The sequence below is a fragment of the Hippopotamus amphibius genome, chromosome 5 (genome assembly GCF_030028045.1).
Source record: "Hippopotamus amphibius kiboko isolate mHipAmp2 chromosome 5, mHipAmp2.hap2, whole genome shotgun sequence".
Classification (NCBI taxonomy): Eukaryota; Metazoa; Chordata; class Mammalia; order Artiodactyla; family Hippopotamidae; genus Hippopotamus; species Hippopotamus amphibius.
Genome location: NC_080190.1, coordinates 155206742 through 155219716, shown reverse-complemented (window position 1 = coordinate 155219716; position 12975 = coordinate 155206742). Strand labels below are relative to the sequence as shown.

The 12975-nt window shown below is 44.8% G+C and overlaps 1 protein-coding gene across 1 annotated transcript in view; it reads left to right on the top strand.

Moving 5' to 3' along the window:
• The first annotated feature begins 5874 nt into the window (after nt 1–5874).
• The window catches only part of ENPP2 (ectonucleotide pyrophosphatase/phosphodiesterase 2), a 110250-nt gene continuing 103149 nt past the window's right edge, over nt 5875–12975 (top strand). Inside the window, 3 exon segments of the mRNA XM_057736110.1 lie at nt 5875–6229; nt 6231–6292; nt 6295–6317. Of these exon segments, the coding sequence (XP_057592093.1) occupies nt 6087–6229; nt 6231–6292; nt 6295–6317 (228 nt within the window). The 5' untranslated portion in view covers nt 5875–6086.

The window sequence follows — 12975 nt, the reverse complement described above, 5'->3', positions numbered from 1 at the left end:
TGGGATCTTAGTTCCCCGATCAGTGACCAAACTGTCTCCCCTACAGTGGAAGCGCGGAGTCTTAGCCACTGGACTGCCAGGGAAGTCCTCCCAAATCTGTTATTTTAACCAAAGGGGGAAAAAAAATCCCTGCCTTAAAAGAACAAGTTGTCAGGAGAGTGGAATTCTACGGACTTCCCTGGTGGTGCAGAGGTTAAGAATCTGCCTGCCAGTGCAGGGGTCATGGGTTCGAGCCCTCATCTGGGAGGATCCCACATGCCGTGGAGCAACCAAGCCTGTGAGTCACAACTACTGAGACTGTACTCTAGAGCCCTCAAGCCACAACTAGTGAGCCCAGGCGTCTAGAGCCCATGCTCTACAACAAGAGAAGCCACTGCAATGAGAAGCCCCTACTTGCTGCAACTAGAGAAAGCCTGCGCGCAGCAACGAAGACCCAACGCAGCCAAAACTAAACAAACAAACAAACAAACAAAAAAACGAGCGTCAAATTCTATCCCCAATATTTTCCTTTCTCAGGCACTGGAGAAACTTGATAAGACATAACCGTCTCTGGGCTTCATTACCTTGTCTCAAAACTCCTTTCAAAGTGAAAATCCCTGCTTTTATGAAATGTTTGTATTTTGAAGTGTCAGCACACAGTAGGCTCTCAATATATATCTGTACAATTGGAGGAATGAGCCTTGTGTGCTAGGCCCAGAGCTATTCATGTGAGACACAGAAATAAATGGAAAAGGTCCTTGTGTTTTAGTTGTTCACAGTCATATGCACAGGTGATGACTAGGCACTGTCTAGGTGCTCCCCCACAGGTGTGTACAGGGGCCATGAGACCACAGAGGAAAGGAAGGCAAGAAAGAGAGACAGTTGAGCTGAATCTGTACAGAGGTTTGCCAGATGTGCAGGAAAAGCCATTCAAAGCAGTGGAAGTCAACTGAAGGTCCACAAATTACCCTCTGTAACTCAGAATAGACACTGGATGCTTATATGCAAGAATAGCTCTCCTGGAGCTGGCAGGATAATTCACCACTTGTTAGCAAGATGGGTATATCCTGTACTCGCTTGCTACAGATGGTTGTGTCTGACCATTGGATTGCCTACAAAGGCTCAGCCACCTACGTGCTGATTTCAGATGTACCTAAGAGACACCGGAGGAGGGCTTAGCAGAGGATGCCAGAGGCAGGGCTGACATATAAGAATAGTAGAAGGAAAGTAAAGAAATTGCTGGAGAGGAATGCAGATAGAAAAACAAGACACAGGGTCCATTTAGCCCACATCCTCTGCTCGCTAATGGCACTGATGAGCATTTGGTGGGAAGAACTAGGTTCTCTCCATCAGCTTTTTATACCAGGAATGGACCTAAGCCATCTCCTCCCTCTAGCTTTCCTTTAACAATTACTCTTTGGCTTCAGCTAAATCTTGCCACTGTCCCTACTTTCATCAAGCACAACACAGATGACCATCTGGCAGTGGATATCTGCATGGTGTGTGAAGTTTTCCTAGAATAATGGTTTGAATTACTTTGCAAAGCAGCAGAACCCTCTTTCCATATTAAATTTGACTTAGAAGAATAATATGAAAACAGCTGTGGTCAAACATCAACAAGTACAACATCATAAATATTCATCAGGCATTTATAATGGCCCAAGTGCTGTGCTATGCCCTAGCTACGCATCCCCTCATTTAATCTTTCTCGTGATCCTCTGATGTGGTGCTTATAAGGTAGGATTATTTTTATCCTCACTTTAGAAAGGAGGTAGCTGGGAAAGAGGAGTAACAGCTACTATGTGGCAAAGCTAGAGTCTGACCCAGGCAGTTTGTCCTCCATGTGGGGACCTTATGGCACAGGACCTCCTGCAGTGGCCTGGCTGGGACAGGGTTGGTGAGGAAGAGCTGAACCATCCTGGAATCCATCCCTCTTCCCTTTCATCTGTGGCAGCAGGTATAGCTAAGCCCCTGTGTCCTCCTTCCCCCAGCTCAGGAATTTGGCAGTTTACCAGGTTGCTATGTAATGTGGTCGAAGAAATACTGCTTTGGTTTGTCCTCCAACATCTCTCTACGGAGTTAATATTCTGCCACATCAACTCAATGTGAAAGGGGTCCTGTGGCCAAATAAGTCTTCTAATTGTGGTCGTAGATGCCAATCACACACACAAAAACAAGTATCGTATGATTCCATTTATATGAAATGTCCAGAATAGGCAAATCTGCAGAGACAGAAAGTAGATTAGTGGTTATCTAGGGCTGAGAGGCTGGGGAGTCATGGGGAGTGATGATTGATGTTTCTTTTTGGATTGATGTTTCTTTTTGGAGTGATGAAAATGTTCTAGAATTGACTGTGGTGATAGTTGACTCTATGAATATCCTAAAAACCATGTCTTGTATCATTTGAATTGAGAAATTGCATGTTATGTGATTTATAGCTCAATCAGGCTGTTAAAAAAAACCCTCAAACAAAAAAATAAACATAGAGCATCTCTTTAAAAATTTGTTCACCCATTAATTTATCTCTGGTTGGGCCATCGGCAATACATGGGGGTACAAGGAGAAAGGATCACGGGGTCAAAACCAATCACAACACAGCTGCTGGTGGCAGCACAACTACTCTACCAGGCACATATGCAAGGAGAGAGGTGAGCCCTTTGGGGACACTGGGAAAAATCTGGCAGAGGAGATGGTATTGAGCCCAAATCCAGATTTTACCAGGGAATCCAGCAGCAAGGAAACTGCTTAGGCAGCTGAGATATTCTATGGGTGATCTTGGTAGAGCTGATTTTATGTGAAAGCTTGGAGTAAGGAGAGTGGAGGGCTTGTTCTGGGATTTGCATGCCTGGATAACATGAGTGGGAGGACCCAGGGGACAGGATTGAAAGACAAGGGGGAGCTAAAGGACCCATTCCTTGACTCGTTCATTCATTTCTTTCCCAAATGTCACCCACGTGTCAGGCAGAGTTTAGGTCAGTGGTCTCAAGCTTGGCTTTTACAATTGTAGCCTGAAAAGCTTACAGAAACTGGTACCAGGGTTTCACCCCAGGGGGTGCTCTGGGCATCAGGATTTTTCAGAGCTCCTCAGGGAATTGTAATTGTAATCAGCGTTGAAAACCAGTAGGCTGTCTGATGGAGATAAAAAATAAAAAAGATTAAGGCAAAGATGGTTGTGGCACTTGGGGGTTTCTAATCAACAAACGTTTTCTGAGAGCCTGTTAAGTACACCCTGAGCACTGGGGATACAGAAGTGGCTGAAAGATGGATCCAAGCCCTCGTGAAGGTGCAGATTAGTGGAAGCAGCAGGAAATAGGCAAGAAAGGGAACAAGAGAATCTCTCATGACAACATGGGATAAATGAGGCGATGGAATAAAGAAGGCTAACAGCAGATAATGAGGATGATTCCCTAGATTGGCTGGTTAGGGAAGGTCTCTTTGAAGAGGTGACTTTAAGCCTGGTTCTAAAGGTGGGACCTGGCCTTGGAAGATCCATGGGAGGTATGTTCTAGACACATGTGGTGTGTGTGTGTGTGTGTGGTGTTGTTGTTGTTGTTGTTAAAATGAGTAGGCACGTATCCAGACCATATTAGGAAAAATGGAGTGCATTGTATGGGAGACAGTTGAATGTGTTTATAGACTGTGATATTTTATTTATCCTTGTATGCCCAGAATCAAAGATGCTGACTGTCATATGATAGTTGTTTTATAAAAGTCTGCTGAATAAATGAACTAATGACAGCAGTAGAGAAGACACTGAAAGATAGGAGGATGATCGATGAAAGAATGTTCCAGAAGGCATGGGAAGAGAGGGTTTCTGTAGCACACAGAAGGAGGGGCACTTCTGCAGTGGGAGGGAAGGAGTGGAGCCTGGAAATACATTTTCTGGTGCAAGGACAGGAAGCAGAGCTCCCCCCGATAGCCCTGGCTCTTTGCTGGGGGAGAAAAGGTTGTTTGGTGAAAGAAAGTCAGCTGAGAGTGGGCTCTGGATGCTGCAGGTGTGGAAAGAGTGACTCTGTGGAATTGGAGAGGTGGGCTGACCAGGGACACTCATAAGGAATACAGTGGTGCTGGGTACCCCACCGAGGCTGCAGAGCACACATTGCTGGCGGTGCCAATGGACGTGGTGTGTGATGCTGTGCAGCTCTAGCAGAGCATTACATCGTGGCTGGGGTTTTGCAGATGGTATGGCAGTGGTTGGACCAGGAAATGAACAAACTGGGGTGGAAGGAGAGTAAGATTGAAACTGACCTTAAATCCTAGACTGGGACATAAAGGAAGAAAGTAATGTCGAGAAGGAGGAACAAAGTGGAAGGAGCAAAGGACAAACTTCAATGAGTCAAAAGCCAAAAAAGTACAATGGGGGAAGGGAATGAGCTGGAAGGGAGTTCCTTGTTACTCCAGGTAGCCGCTGCGCACATTAAAGTACTTGAAAAGATAACAGTAGTTACCTGTTACTGAGCACGACTGTATGGCGGAAGAAAGGCAAAGGGTTTTACTTACATAATTCCATTTACGTCTCATAGCATATACCATAACCCCCATTTTTCTGATGAGAAAACTGAGGCTTAGTAAGGTTAAACACTTTGCTTGCATTTTTGTAGCTAGGAAGAAGGAGAAGAAACTGCATCTGTCTGATGAAGCCAATGTCCCTAACCACCAAGCCAGGTTGATAGAAATATTTTTCTTGCTGTAGAACAGCATATGACTCCTGCATCCTTTTCTTATGAGCTGGTAACCCAAAGCCAATTATATTAACCCATTGGGCTCTGCAGGATGAAGTCCAGATTCCCTCAAGTGACACAGGAGGCTGATCAGAGTGCAAACCCACACCCTTCTCTCTAGACACCGCCTCCCACACCCTCTGCTCTTGCCTGCAGGAACTATTTTCAGTTTGCCAAAGGCATCAGGATAGCTTTTGGACATGATGTTGTCTGGGTCGGTGATGTCCTTCTTCCTCTTCTCCTCCTGGCTGACTCCTTCCAGTCCTTCCAGACTGAGTGTGAGTATCACCCCCTTTTCCCCTCTCTAAGCAGAAAAATGAGAGTGATGCCACTTGCCAGACCAGGCATGTCTAGAGCATCTCTGCAGACCCCCATCACGGCTCTCTTCATCGCACTAAAATTCTGGGACGCTGACTCCTTGTTCAGGGCTCTGTTTACAATCCCACAGCCTCTTCCCCAATTTAGTATTTCGCTATCTGGAAGGACCCAGGAAAAGGAGGGAAAAAGGCTCTGATCATGACTAGTGATGGACTCTTGTAGCAGCCTCAGGAATCCTCAGGCTTGCACCAGCACGTCAAAGTCACCAGTCTGGTTCCCATAGCATCCTTTTAGCAGCTGGCAAAAAGAAAAAAATCAGACAATAAAAAAATATAGTCAATGAACTCAAGATATCTGTGGATATCCTTAACCATAACAGCTATTATATTAAAACATTTTCTGACGCTTTTATAATTAAAAAATTAAACTTGTCTGTAGTTACTCTTGCTCTATATTATGCATTATAATTATATGTGCATATGAGCTATAATTAAGTTAGGGAGGTGGGTCACCCAGCAGGGAGGTGGGTGGTTTGTGGATGTGGACAGGATGCGATTGGGGGGACCCAGATTTCACTTTCTGGTTGGGTGATTGGGCAGATATGTTATTTTTCTGGAGCTTCTTGTTCTTTATGTGTAAAATGGCAGTAATAAGAGAGCCTTCCTGGCATTGTTTGGGAAGCCAAATGACAGCACGATTGTCAAAAGCCCTTTGTCAATTGTAGCATGCTTTAGGGGAAAAAAAAATGAGAGTATTATTTCCCAGAGTGTTAGAGGAATTCATACAATATACTGCCCACGTTTAACCTGGAAATGCTACTTCAGGGCACTCATTAACAGCAAGGCAGGAAACTTCGGCAGCAAAATCCTTTCAGAAACCCCGGGGAAAGAATCCGGCAGAATGAAGGAGAAATGGCAAATCAAACCTCACGGAGGCTCTCCTTGAAAGATTACGGGATGAAAAATTAACTTGGCACTGTTGGGGGTGGGAATGCGGACGGCTGCCCGAGATGCCCCGTCTTCAGCCTCCGGTCACTTTCCTTCCCCAAAGCCATTTTAGTCAAAGGTCATGTGTGAGTCTTGTCAAAGGCCAGCTTCCAATGGAATCATTGTCCCCCGGGACAGCGGCCCCCTGACTACATCTGCATTGGAGAAATCCCAAAAGCAAACGGCCCAGTGCAAACAAGAGCAGCCCGGGGCAGCCGTCCCGGGGCAGAGCTCACAGCAGAGGCCGCGTCCGCAGCGCCCGGGCCGGAGCAGGCGCCCAGACGGCCGCAGCATGAGCCGCCGCGCCGAGCGGGTACGGTAGGCGCCTCCCTCTCCCCGTCCTCCATTGCTTGGGCTCCGGGGACCCAGCTGCTGTTCTGTCAGCCGAGAAGCCTTGCAGAGGGCCTCCGGATGTGCCGGAAAGCGGTCCCCGTTGGGCTGCGTTCCCGTGCACTCAGCTGGAGCGATTTCCAGGCGCGCGAGATGCAGAGCTGAACTCCTTTCGAGCTTTGCTTGCCAGGGAATGTTTGGGTTTGTAAATATGTGTCTCGTTTCTGGAAACCCAGGCGGTAGTCCTTGCAGAGAGGGGCCGTGGACGCGTCTCCGGTCACCGCGGCTGGATCCCGTGCCAAGCGGGAGCTCCCCTGGGCGCAGCGGGTCGCGGGGTTCGGGCAGCTCGGTCCTCCGGGGCCGCGAGATGGCTCGGCGTTTTGTTGATTACCTGTCGGACCAGGGCTTTGCAGGGAGGATGTGGATTTTTAAAGCCATGTGTTTCAGTAATGTTCCCTGGGATCCCACACTTGACTCCAAAGGAAACAGACATCTCGCAGACGGAGGGAGCCCCTTCCGCATGGCCGGGTCCCCTCGCGGGCTCCACAAAGGGAAGGTGCTGCCCGGCGTGCACAGAGCCGGCGGCGGCGCAGCCAGCCCCTCGGCCCTTTGTACCTCACTATTTGAACAGGCTGACTTTCAAATGAATCTGACTCATTTTGGAGAAGAGTTGAGGGAGCCCGGTGACTTAGCTGAGCAGGGGTGCTTCTGATCCGGACTCGGACGTCTCGCAGGGCACACAGAGCAGGTGGGGAGGGTCGGAAGGGGCAGGGGACACAGCCGGCGTTCAGGTGCGAGCGGTGGGTCAAAGGCTTTCGATGGCTGTCCTGCTACACACTCTGGTTTCATTTTAACAGGTTCAGCCCCGAGGCCGAGCCGTTTCTCACTGATAAAGACAATGAAAACAAAAGCCTTCCTAGCGCTCAGCAGGATGCAGAGAGGGAAGCCGGTTCTGGCATTTGTTTATGTATTTTTCTCACAGCCAGTTCTGCCGGGAATAGGACGTTTTCCTCATTTCAGTCAGTAGACGTTTGTTGAGTTTCTGCACTTCCTCTCCAGCTGCCATCTCGATTTTTCTCCTGCTCCTTCCCACCAAACTTCTTGCAAGAGGGGGTGTCATTCATCATCTCCACGTCCTCACTACCCAGTAACTCCGCTCATCCGCAGTCAGTGGCTCCTGCCCTCGCTTCTGAAGATACATTGGCCAGGACCACCGGAGACCTCTTGGTAGCTAAACCATACAGTGTGTTGTGTTCAACTTTCCCCAAGTCTGTGTCGTTTTGAACTGTTGGTCATTCTCTCTCTTTCTCTCTTTTTAAACTCTGTCCTGGATTCTTTGATACCACTCTTCCCTGGTTTCCCTCTGGCCTTTTGAGTTATCATTTAATGCCTCTACAGGTCTTCCCTTCATCAGCGTTGGTGTGTCCCTCTGTTCCTTGACTCTCTTCCCTTTGCATCCAGTAGTCTCCCCAGAAAATCTCATCCACCCCAATGGCTTCACCCACTGCATACAAACCTATAGCCTATCTGAGTCTTTGTCTTAAATACCAACCTTTTCTATAGAACATCTCCATTTTGATGTCCCGTGGAGCACCTTAAAATCAACATGTTCAAACTGAATTTGTCTTCTCTCTTCCTCTCTCAGGCCTGCTTCTCCTCTTGCTCAAATGGCATCCCTAGTAGTCCAAGCCAGACACCACAGACTCATCCTAAGTGACTTCCTGTCTTTCATTCATGACTCCTAATCCGTCACCAAGTCCTATCTACTCTTACTGCTTAATGCATTTCATATATGTACCTGTGTCTCCAGCTCAGCTTCCACTGTTTTAGTGTAAGTCCATACCACCCCAAATTTGATTCTGGTCACCACTTTCTGTTGGTGTCATTTGAGACCCATACTGCCGTCTTGTCACCATACTGTGTCAAAGGGTCTTGTCACCATACTGTGTCAAAGGGTCTTTCTAAAATGCAATATGACCATGAAGATCTTTTTTGAAAAGTCCACAGTGGATTCCTGTTTTTTTTCCTTTTGAGAATATTGTTGACGTACCCAGGTTCTCTGGGACCTGCCTTTTACCTTTCTCTTCAACTGGATCTCTTATCAGTCGCTCCCTCTCCACATGTTATACACATTTAATGCACAGTTTATGCATATAGTGTGCAAATGTAGGCATATTAAACTATTTATTTAAATAGTTACTATTAAACTATTTACATGACTTTCCTCCTTGTCCTTCTCTTAGGCCTGTGTCTAACTTCTATTTTTCCTTAAAGACTCAGCAGAGAGCCACGCTCTCTTGGAGACTACCCACATCACCTCCTCATCCTCCAGAATGGGTGGGTGGCCCTCCCCTTTTCTCCTAGACCTTCCTGTATTCCTTCTATCAGAGCATTTACCATTCTTTATTGCAAGTATCTATTTACTTGTCTGTCCCCTGCTGGTCTATAGACTCCTCGAGGGCAGGCATCAGCTCTATTTGTTTTAGCATCCTTTGAGCCTAGGGCCTGGACCCAAGGAGGATGCTTAATAAATTTGTGTGAATTCTGGTACACTTCTTGTCAATGACTGTGATCTTCAGGTGTTGAATAAGATGACAGAGATACAAGGTATAATACAATATGGTAAAGAATGAAGAATGAAAGTCAACCCTGATTATCAGGAAAAGGCATAGTCTTCCAATTATTTAACAAAAGAAGGGTTTAGACTTTCTGGGTATTTGAGATAATCCCCCAAGTCTCTAGATCTACCAGCTCCTTCTCCCATCCACGTCTCAACCGGTTTCTCCTATTGCTGTCTGCATCTATCCCAGCATTGCCCAAGCCTGGGAAAAGCTGCATGAAAAGACTTTTGCAATTTTGCTTTGGCTTTGTGAAAGCAAAGGAATCATTTTCAGGATAGAACCTGGCATGGGAAGAGGGTACTGAAGACCAAGCTAAGTGGACTTCTAAGAAAGCCATTGTGGTGCATGGGCTTCTCATTGAGGTGGCTTCTCTTGTTGCAGAGCATGGGCTTTAGACGTGCTGGCTTCAGTAGTTGTGGCATGTGGGCTCGGTATTTGTGGCTCACAGGCTTAGTGGTTGTGACACATGGACTTAGTTGCTCCTTGGCATGTGGGATCTTCCCAGAGCAGGGCTCGAACCTGGGTCCCCAGCATTGGCAGGCGGATTCTTAACCACTGTGCTACGAGGGAAGCCCCTCAGTTTGATTTTCTGAAGTAGTATGTGCATTTGAAACTCTAGACAGAGAGGTGAATGATGATGAAGTTCTACAGAGAGTTACAGTCCTTTTGAGATTCGAATGCACATTACTCATCTCAGAAGAAATTCACAATATCCAGGACATAGCACTTTTCATAAACTTTCAGCAGGTTCACACAAGCCTACTCTTGGATCCCCTTGTGTTGTCCCGAACTGCAGGTTGAGAATCTCTAATCAAAGAATTCGTTCATTCAACAGATGAGTGGGAGAGTAGGTGATGATTAATAGGAGTCCACATAAGTCCAGTAATGCCTATCTTCTCTTTTGAGAGGATCCCAGTGTAATGTATGGTATTGAACTTGGAGTCACAGGACTTGGGCTTATGTCCCTGCTCTGGCACTTGCTAGTTGTGTGACTTTCTCTCTGAGTGATAGTTTTATTACCTATTAAAAAAGGAGAACAGGTGTTGGAAATTGTGGCTAAAATAAAGTTTGTGAAAGTACCTGGAACGTGGTTATGCTCAGTTAACATTAGTCAGTTCAAAAGTCTTGATTTTAGCAAGGGCCCAGAGCTTGTAATATTCTTCTGGATTAGAAGCATGCATGTGGACTGGAGTAACGACTGACTGAATGCCTTTATTAAAGAATAGCTGATCGACGGATGGACATCTTTAGGCTGGTATGCTACTGGGGCCCATCTTCATTCCTGTGTGATTCAATATTCTTAACATCCATGAAGGAATAACACACTGATCACATTTACTCAGAGAAAAGGCATAAGGATTAGGAGTCCAGGAGTTACCAATAAGTTGTAGTATAGTTTGCCTTTTTATTTTTGGAAGGAGTGTACAAAGATAGATATAAAATGTATCATGCATGGCTGCCAAAAATCAATTGCAAATTATTGGATAACAAAGTGGGGGCAGGAAGGCAGTGAGAGGTAGAGAGAGGTAAAGGGAGAGAGAGGAGGGAAGAGAGTGGGGTAGAGGGAGAAAGGGGAGGAGAGAGAGAGAGAAAGGGAGGGGAGGTTAAAGACAGCGTGGTAGCTTCATATAGTTAAGGTTTAGGGATTTAAACTGACAATAAAATCAATCATGAGATGTTTCTTCTAAAATAATGTTAGGTTTCATTGAAAGAGGTATGGAGTATAGAACGTGAAAGGCAATAGTCATTCTAATCTGTATTATGCAGAATGCATTTAGAACAATTGTATCTAGTTCTGGGTGCTACACATTAACTCATTAGCATTTTTTGAATATATATATATTGGCATATATATATATAGTCTATACATATTTTTTGCATATATATATATAGAATACATATATTCTATGTGGCAATCACTGTGCTAGATACTGATGACAATGGTTCTGAAAAATACAGAACTGCTCTCACAGAGTTCACAATATAGCAAGTGTGCTGGATGAATAAGCAGGTGATTTTAATTCAATGTTATATTTGCTATAATAGGGGAAACTTAGGTCCCTGAGGAACCACTTAAGAAGGGTTTTTTAATCCAGACTTAATAGAACCGGGGTAGACTTTCTAGAGGGAGTGGTGTTTAAGTTGAAACCCAAAAGCTGAGTGGGGATTATCAAGGTGCAGGTGGTGGAGGGAAGAGGTTTCCAGGTGCAGGTGACAGTAACTTCAATAGAGCAAAAGGCCTGTGCAAGGAACTGAGAGACGGGACACACACAGAGAGAAGGTATGAGAGAGGTGAGATTAGAGTGGGGCTATAACTGCATTTGCTGAAGCTGTTATTGGTTTTTAGGAGAATAGGGAGCCATTGAAGTATGTAAGCAGAGCAGTGACACAATCAGTTTTGTGTTTTGGAAAGATCAATATAAACAGTGGGTTGCAGGGATGATCAGTGAGAGAGAGAGAGAAAGAGGGAAACCCAGAGAGAGACAACTTAGGAGGAGTTGTAGTAGTATAAGCAAGAAAGGATGGTGGCTCCAACCAAGATGGTAGCAGGAAGATGACAAGAGAGGAACATTTTAAAAGCTAATTAGGAAATACAAATAGTGACAAACTACAGGGATGCTGTAGGAAAGATGGCTGTGGGACATTTAACCTGCAAAGAAGAAAGTCTAGAGAGCCAAATTATCTGTCTTTACATCTTTCATTCTCCAGAGGAAGAGAGATTAGCATTGTGCCTCTCGCTGAGATGGCAGCACTGGGCCAAATGGGTGGGAGATACAGGGAGATAAATTTCAGCTCAATACAATGAAGAATTTTCTAACAGAGCTGTTCCAAGGCAATGCATTCTTTGTCACAGAGATACTTAAACAAAGGCTTGATAAATATTCTTGGAAAAGTTGGAGAGATAGGGATGGGGTGGCCAAGCTGGAGGGCATTGACCTTTCCTTTCAACCCCAAGATTCCAAGATTCTGTGTATGAAGTTCAAATACCTTACTCAGCCTGACATTTAAGGCCCACTGTGTAGGGTGGTCATATATCCTGGTTTCCCTGTATGTTTCTAGTGTGTGCCCAGTGTCTCCTAGTAGCTATTAAGAGTACTCAATGTTCACTCTCAAAAGGTCTTAGTTTGAACAATAAATCTTATGATCATCCATCCCTTGCCTTATCCCCTGATATTCCGTTAGAAACCTTACAAACTACTCATGCTGAAATTTTTGTTACTCCCAGAGGCAACCCAGCATTTTGCTGCATGTTTGTTTACTTATGCCATTTCCTATGTCAGGAATGCTCCTCCTCTGTGCATTCTGTGTATCTCATTGAGAATATACTTTTTCATTGAGGCCTTCTTATAATATCGTAGGTTGCATTAAAGTGCTAAGTACATAATTATTTTTATAACATTTGATCTCTCTCTATTATCCCCTAGAAGTCCAGTACTAAGATCTGTGAAAAATAGTCACCAATGTATGAATGGTACAATGTCTAAGGCAACAACCTTTCAGAAGGAAATTCCCATTTATTAAAAAAAGTCATATTTTCATTTTTTAAGCGGTTCATGCATTTTGTAGAAAAAATTTAAATAGGAAGGTACCAGGAAGAAACAAAAAATTGTGTACAATCTTAGTACCTAGAGATAAGCATGTTAACATGTCACTGAATATCCCTTCCATATTCTTTTATGCATATGTAGTCTTAAAATTGGAATCACGCATATCCTTCTGTAACCTGCTTTTCACTAAAACATACCAAGTGTATTACCCCATGTCATTATATCTTTTTTAAAAACATGGTCTTTAATGGGTGGTGAATTGTGTTCCATTCTGTAGCTGTCTCATACTTTAACTTCTCCTGGTGGACATCAGGTTGTTTCTATCTTTTGATGTTACAAATAAGGCTTTGATGAGCCTCTGAGACATACATCTGTGTACCCATATATCTATCTGTATGGGACATTTTCATTTTCTAAAATTGAGTTGCTAAGAAAGCATGAGTTAAACAAAAGTGTAATTTTACTTTAAAAA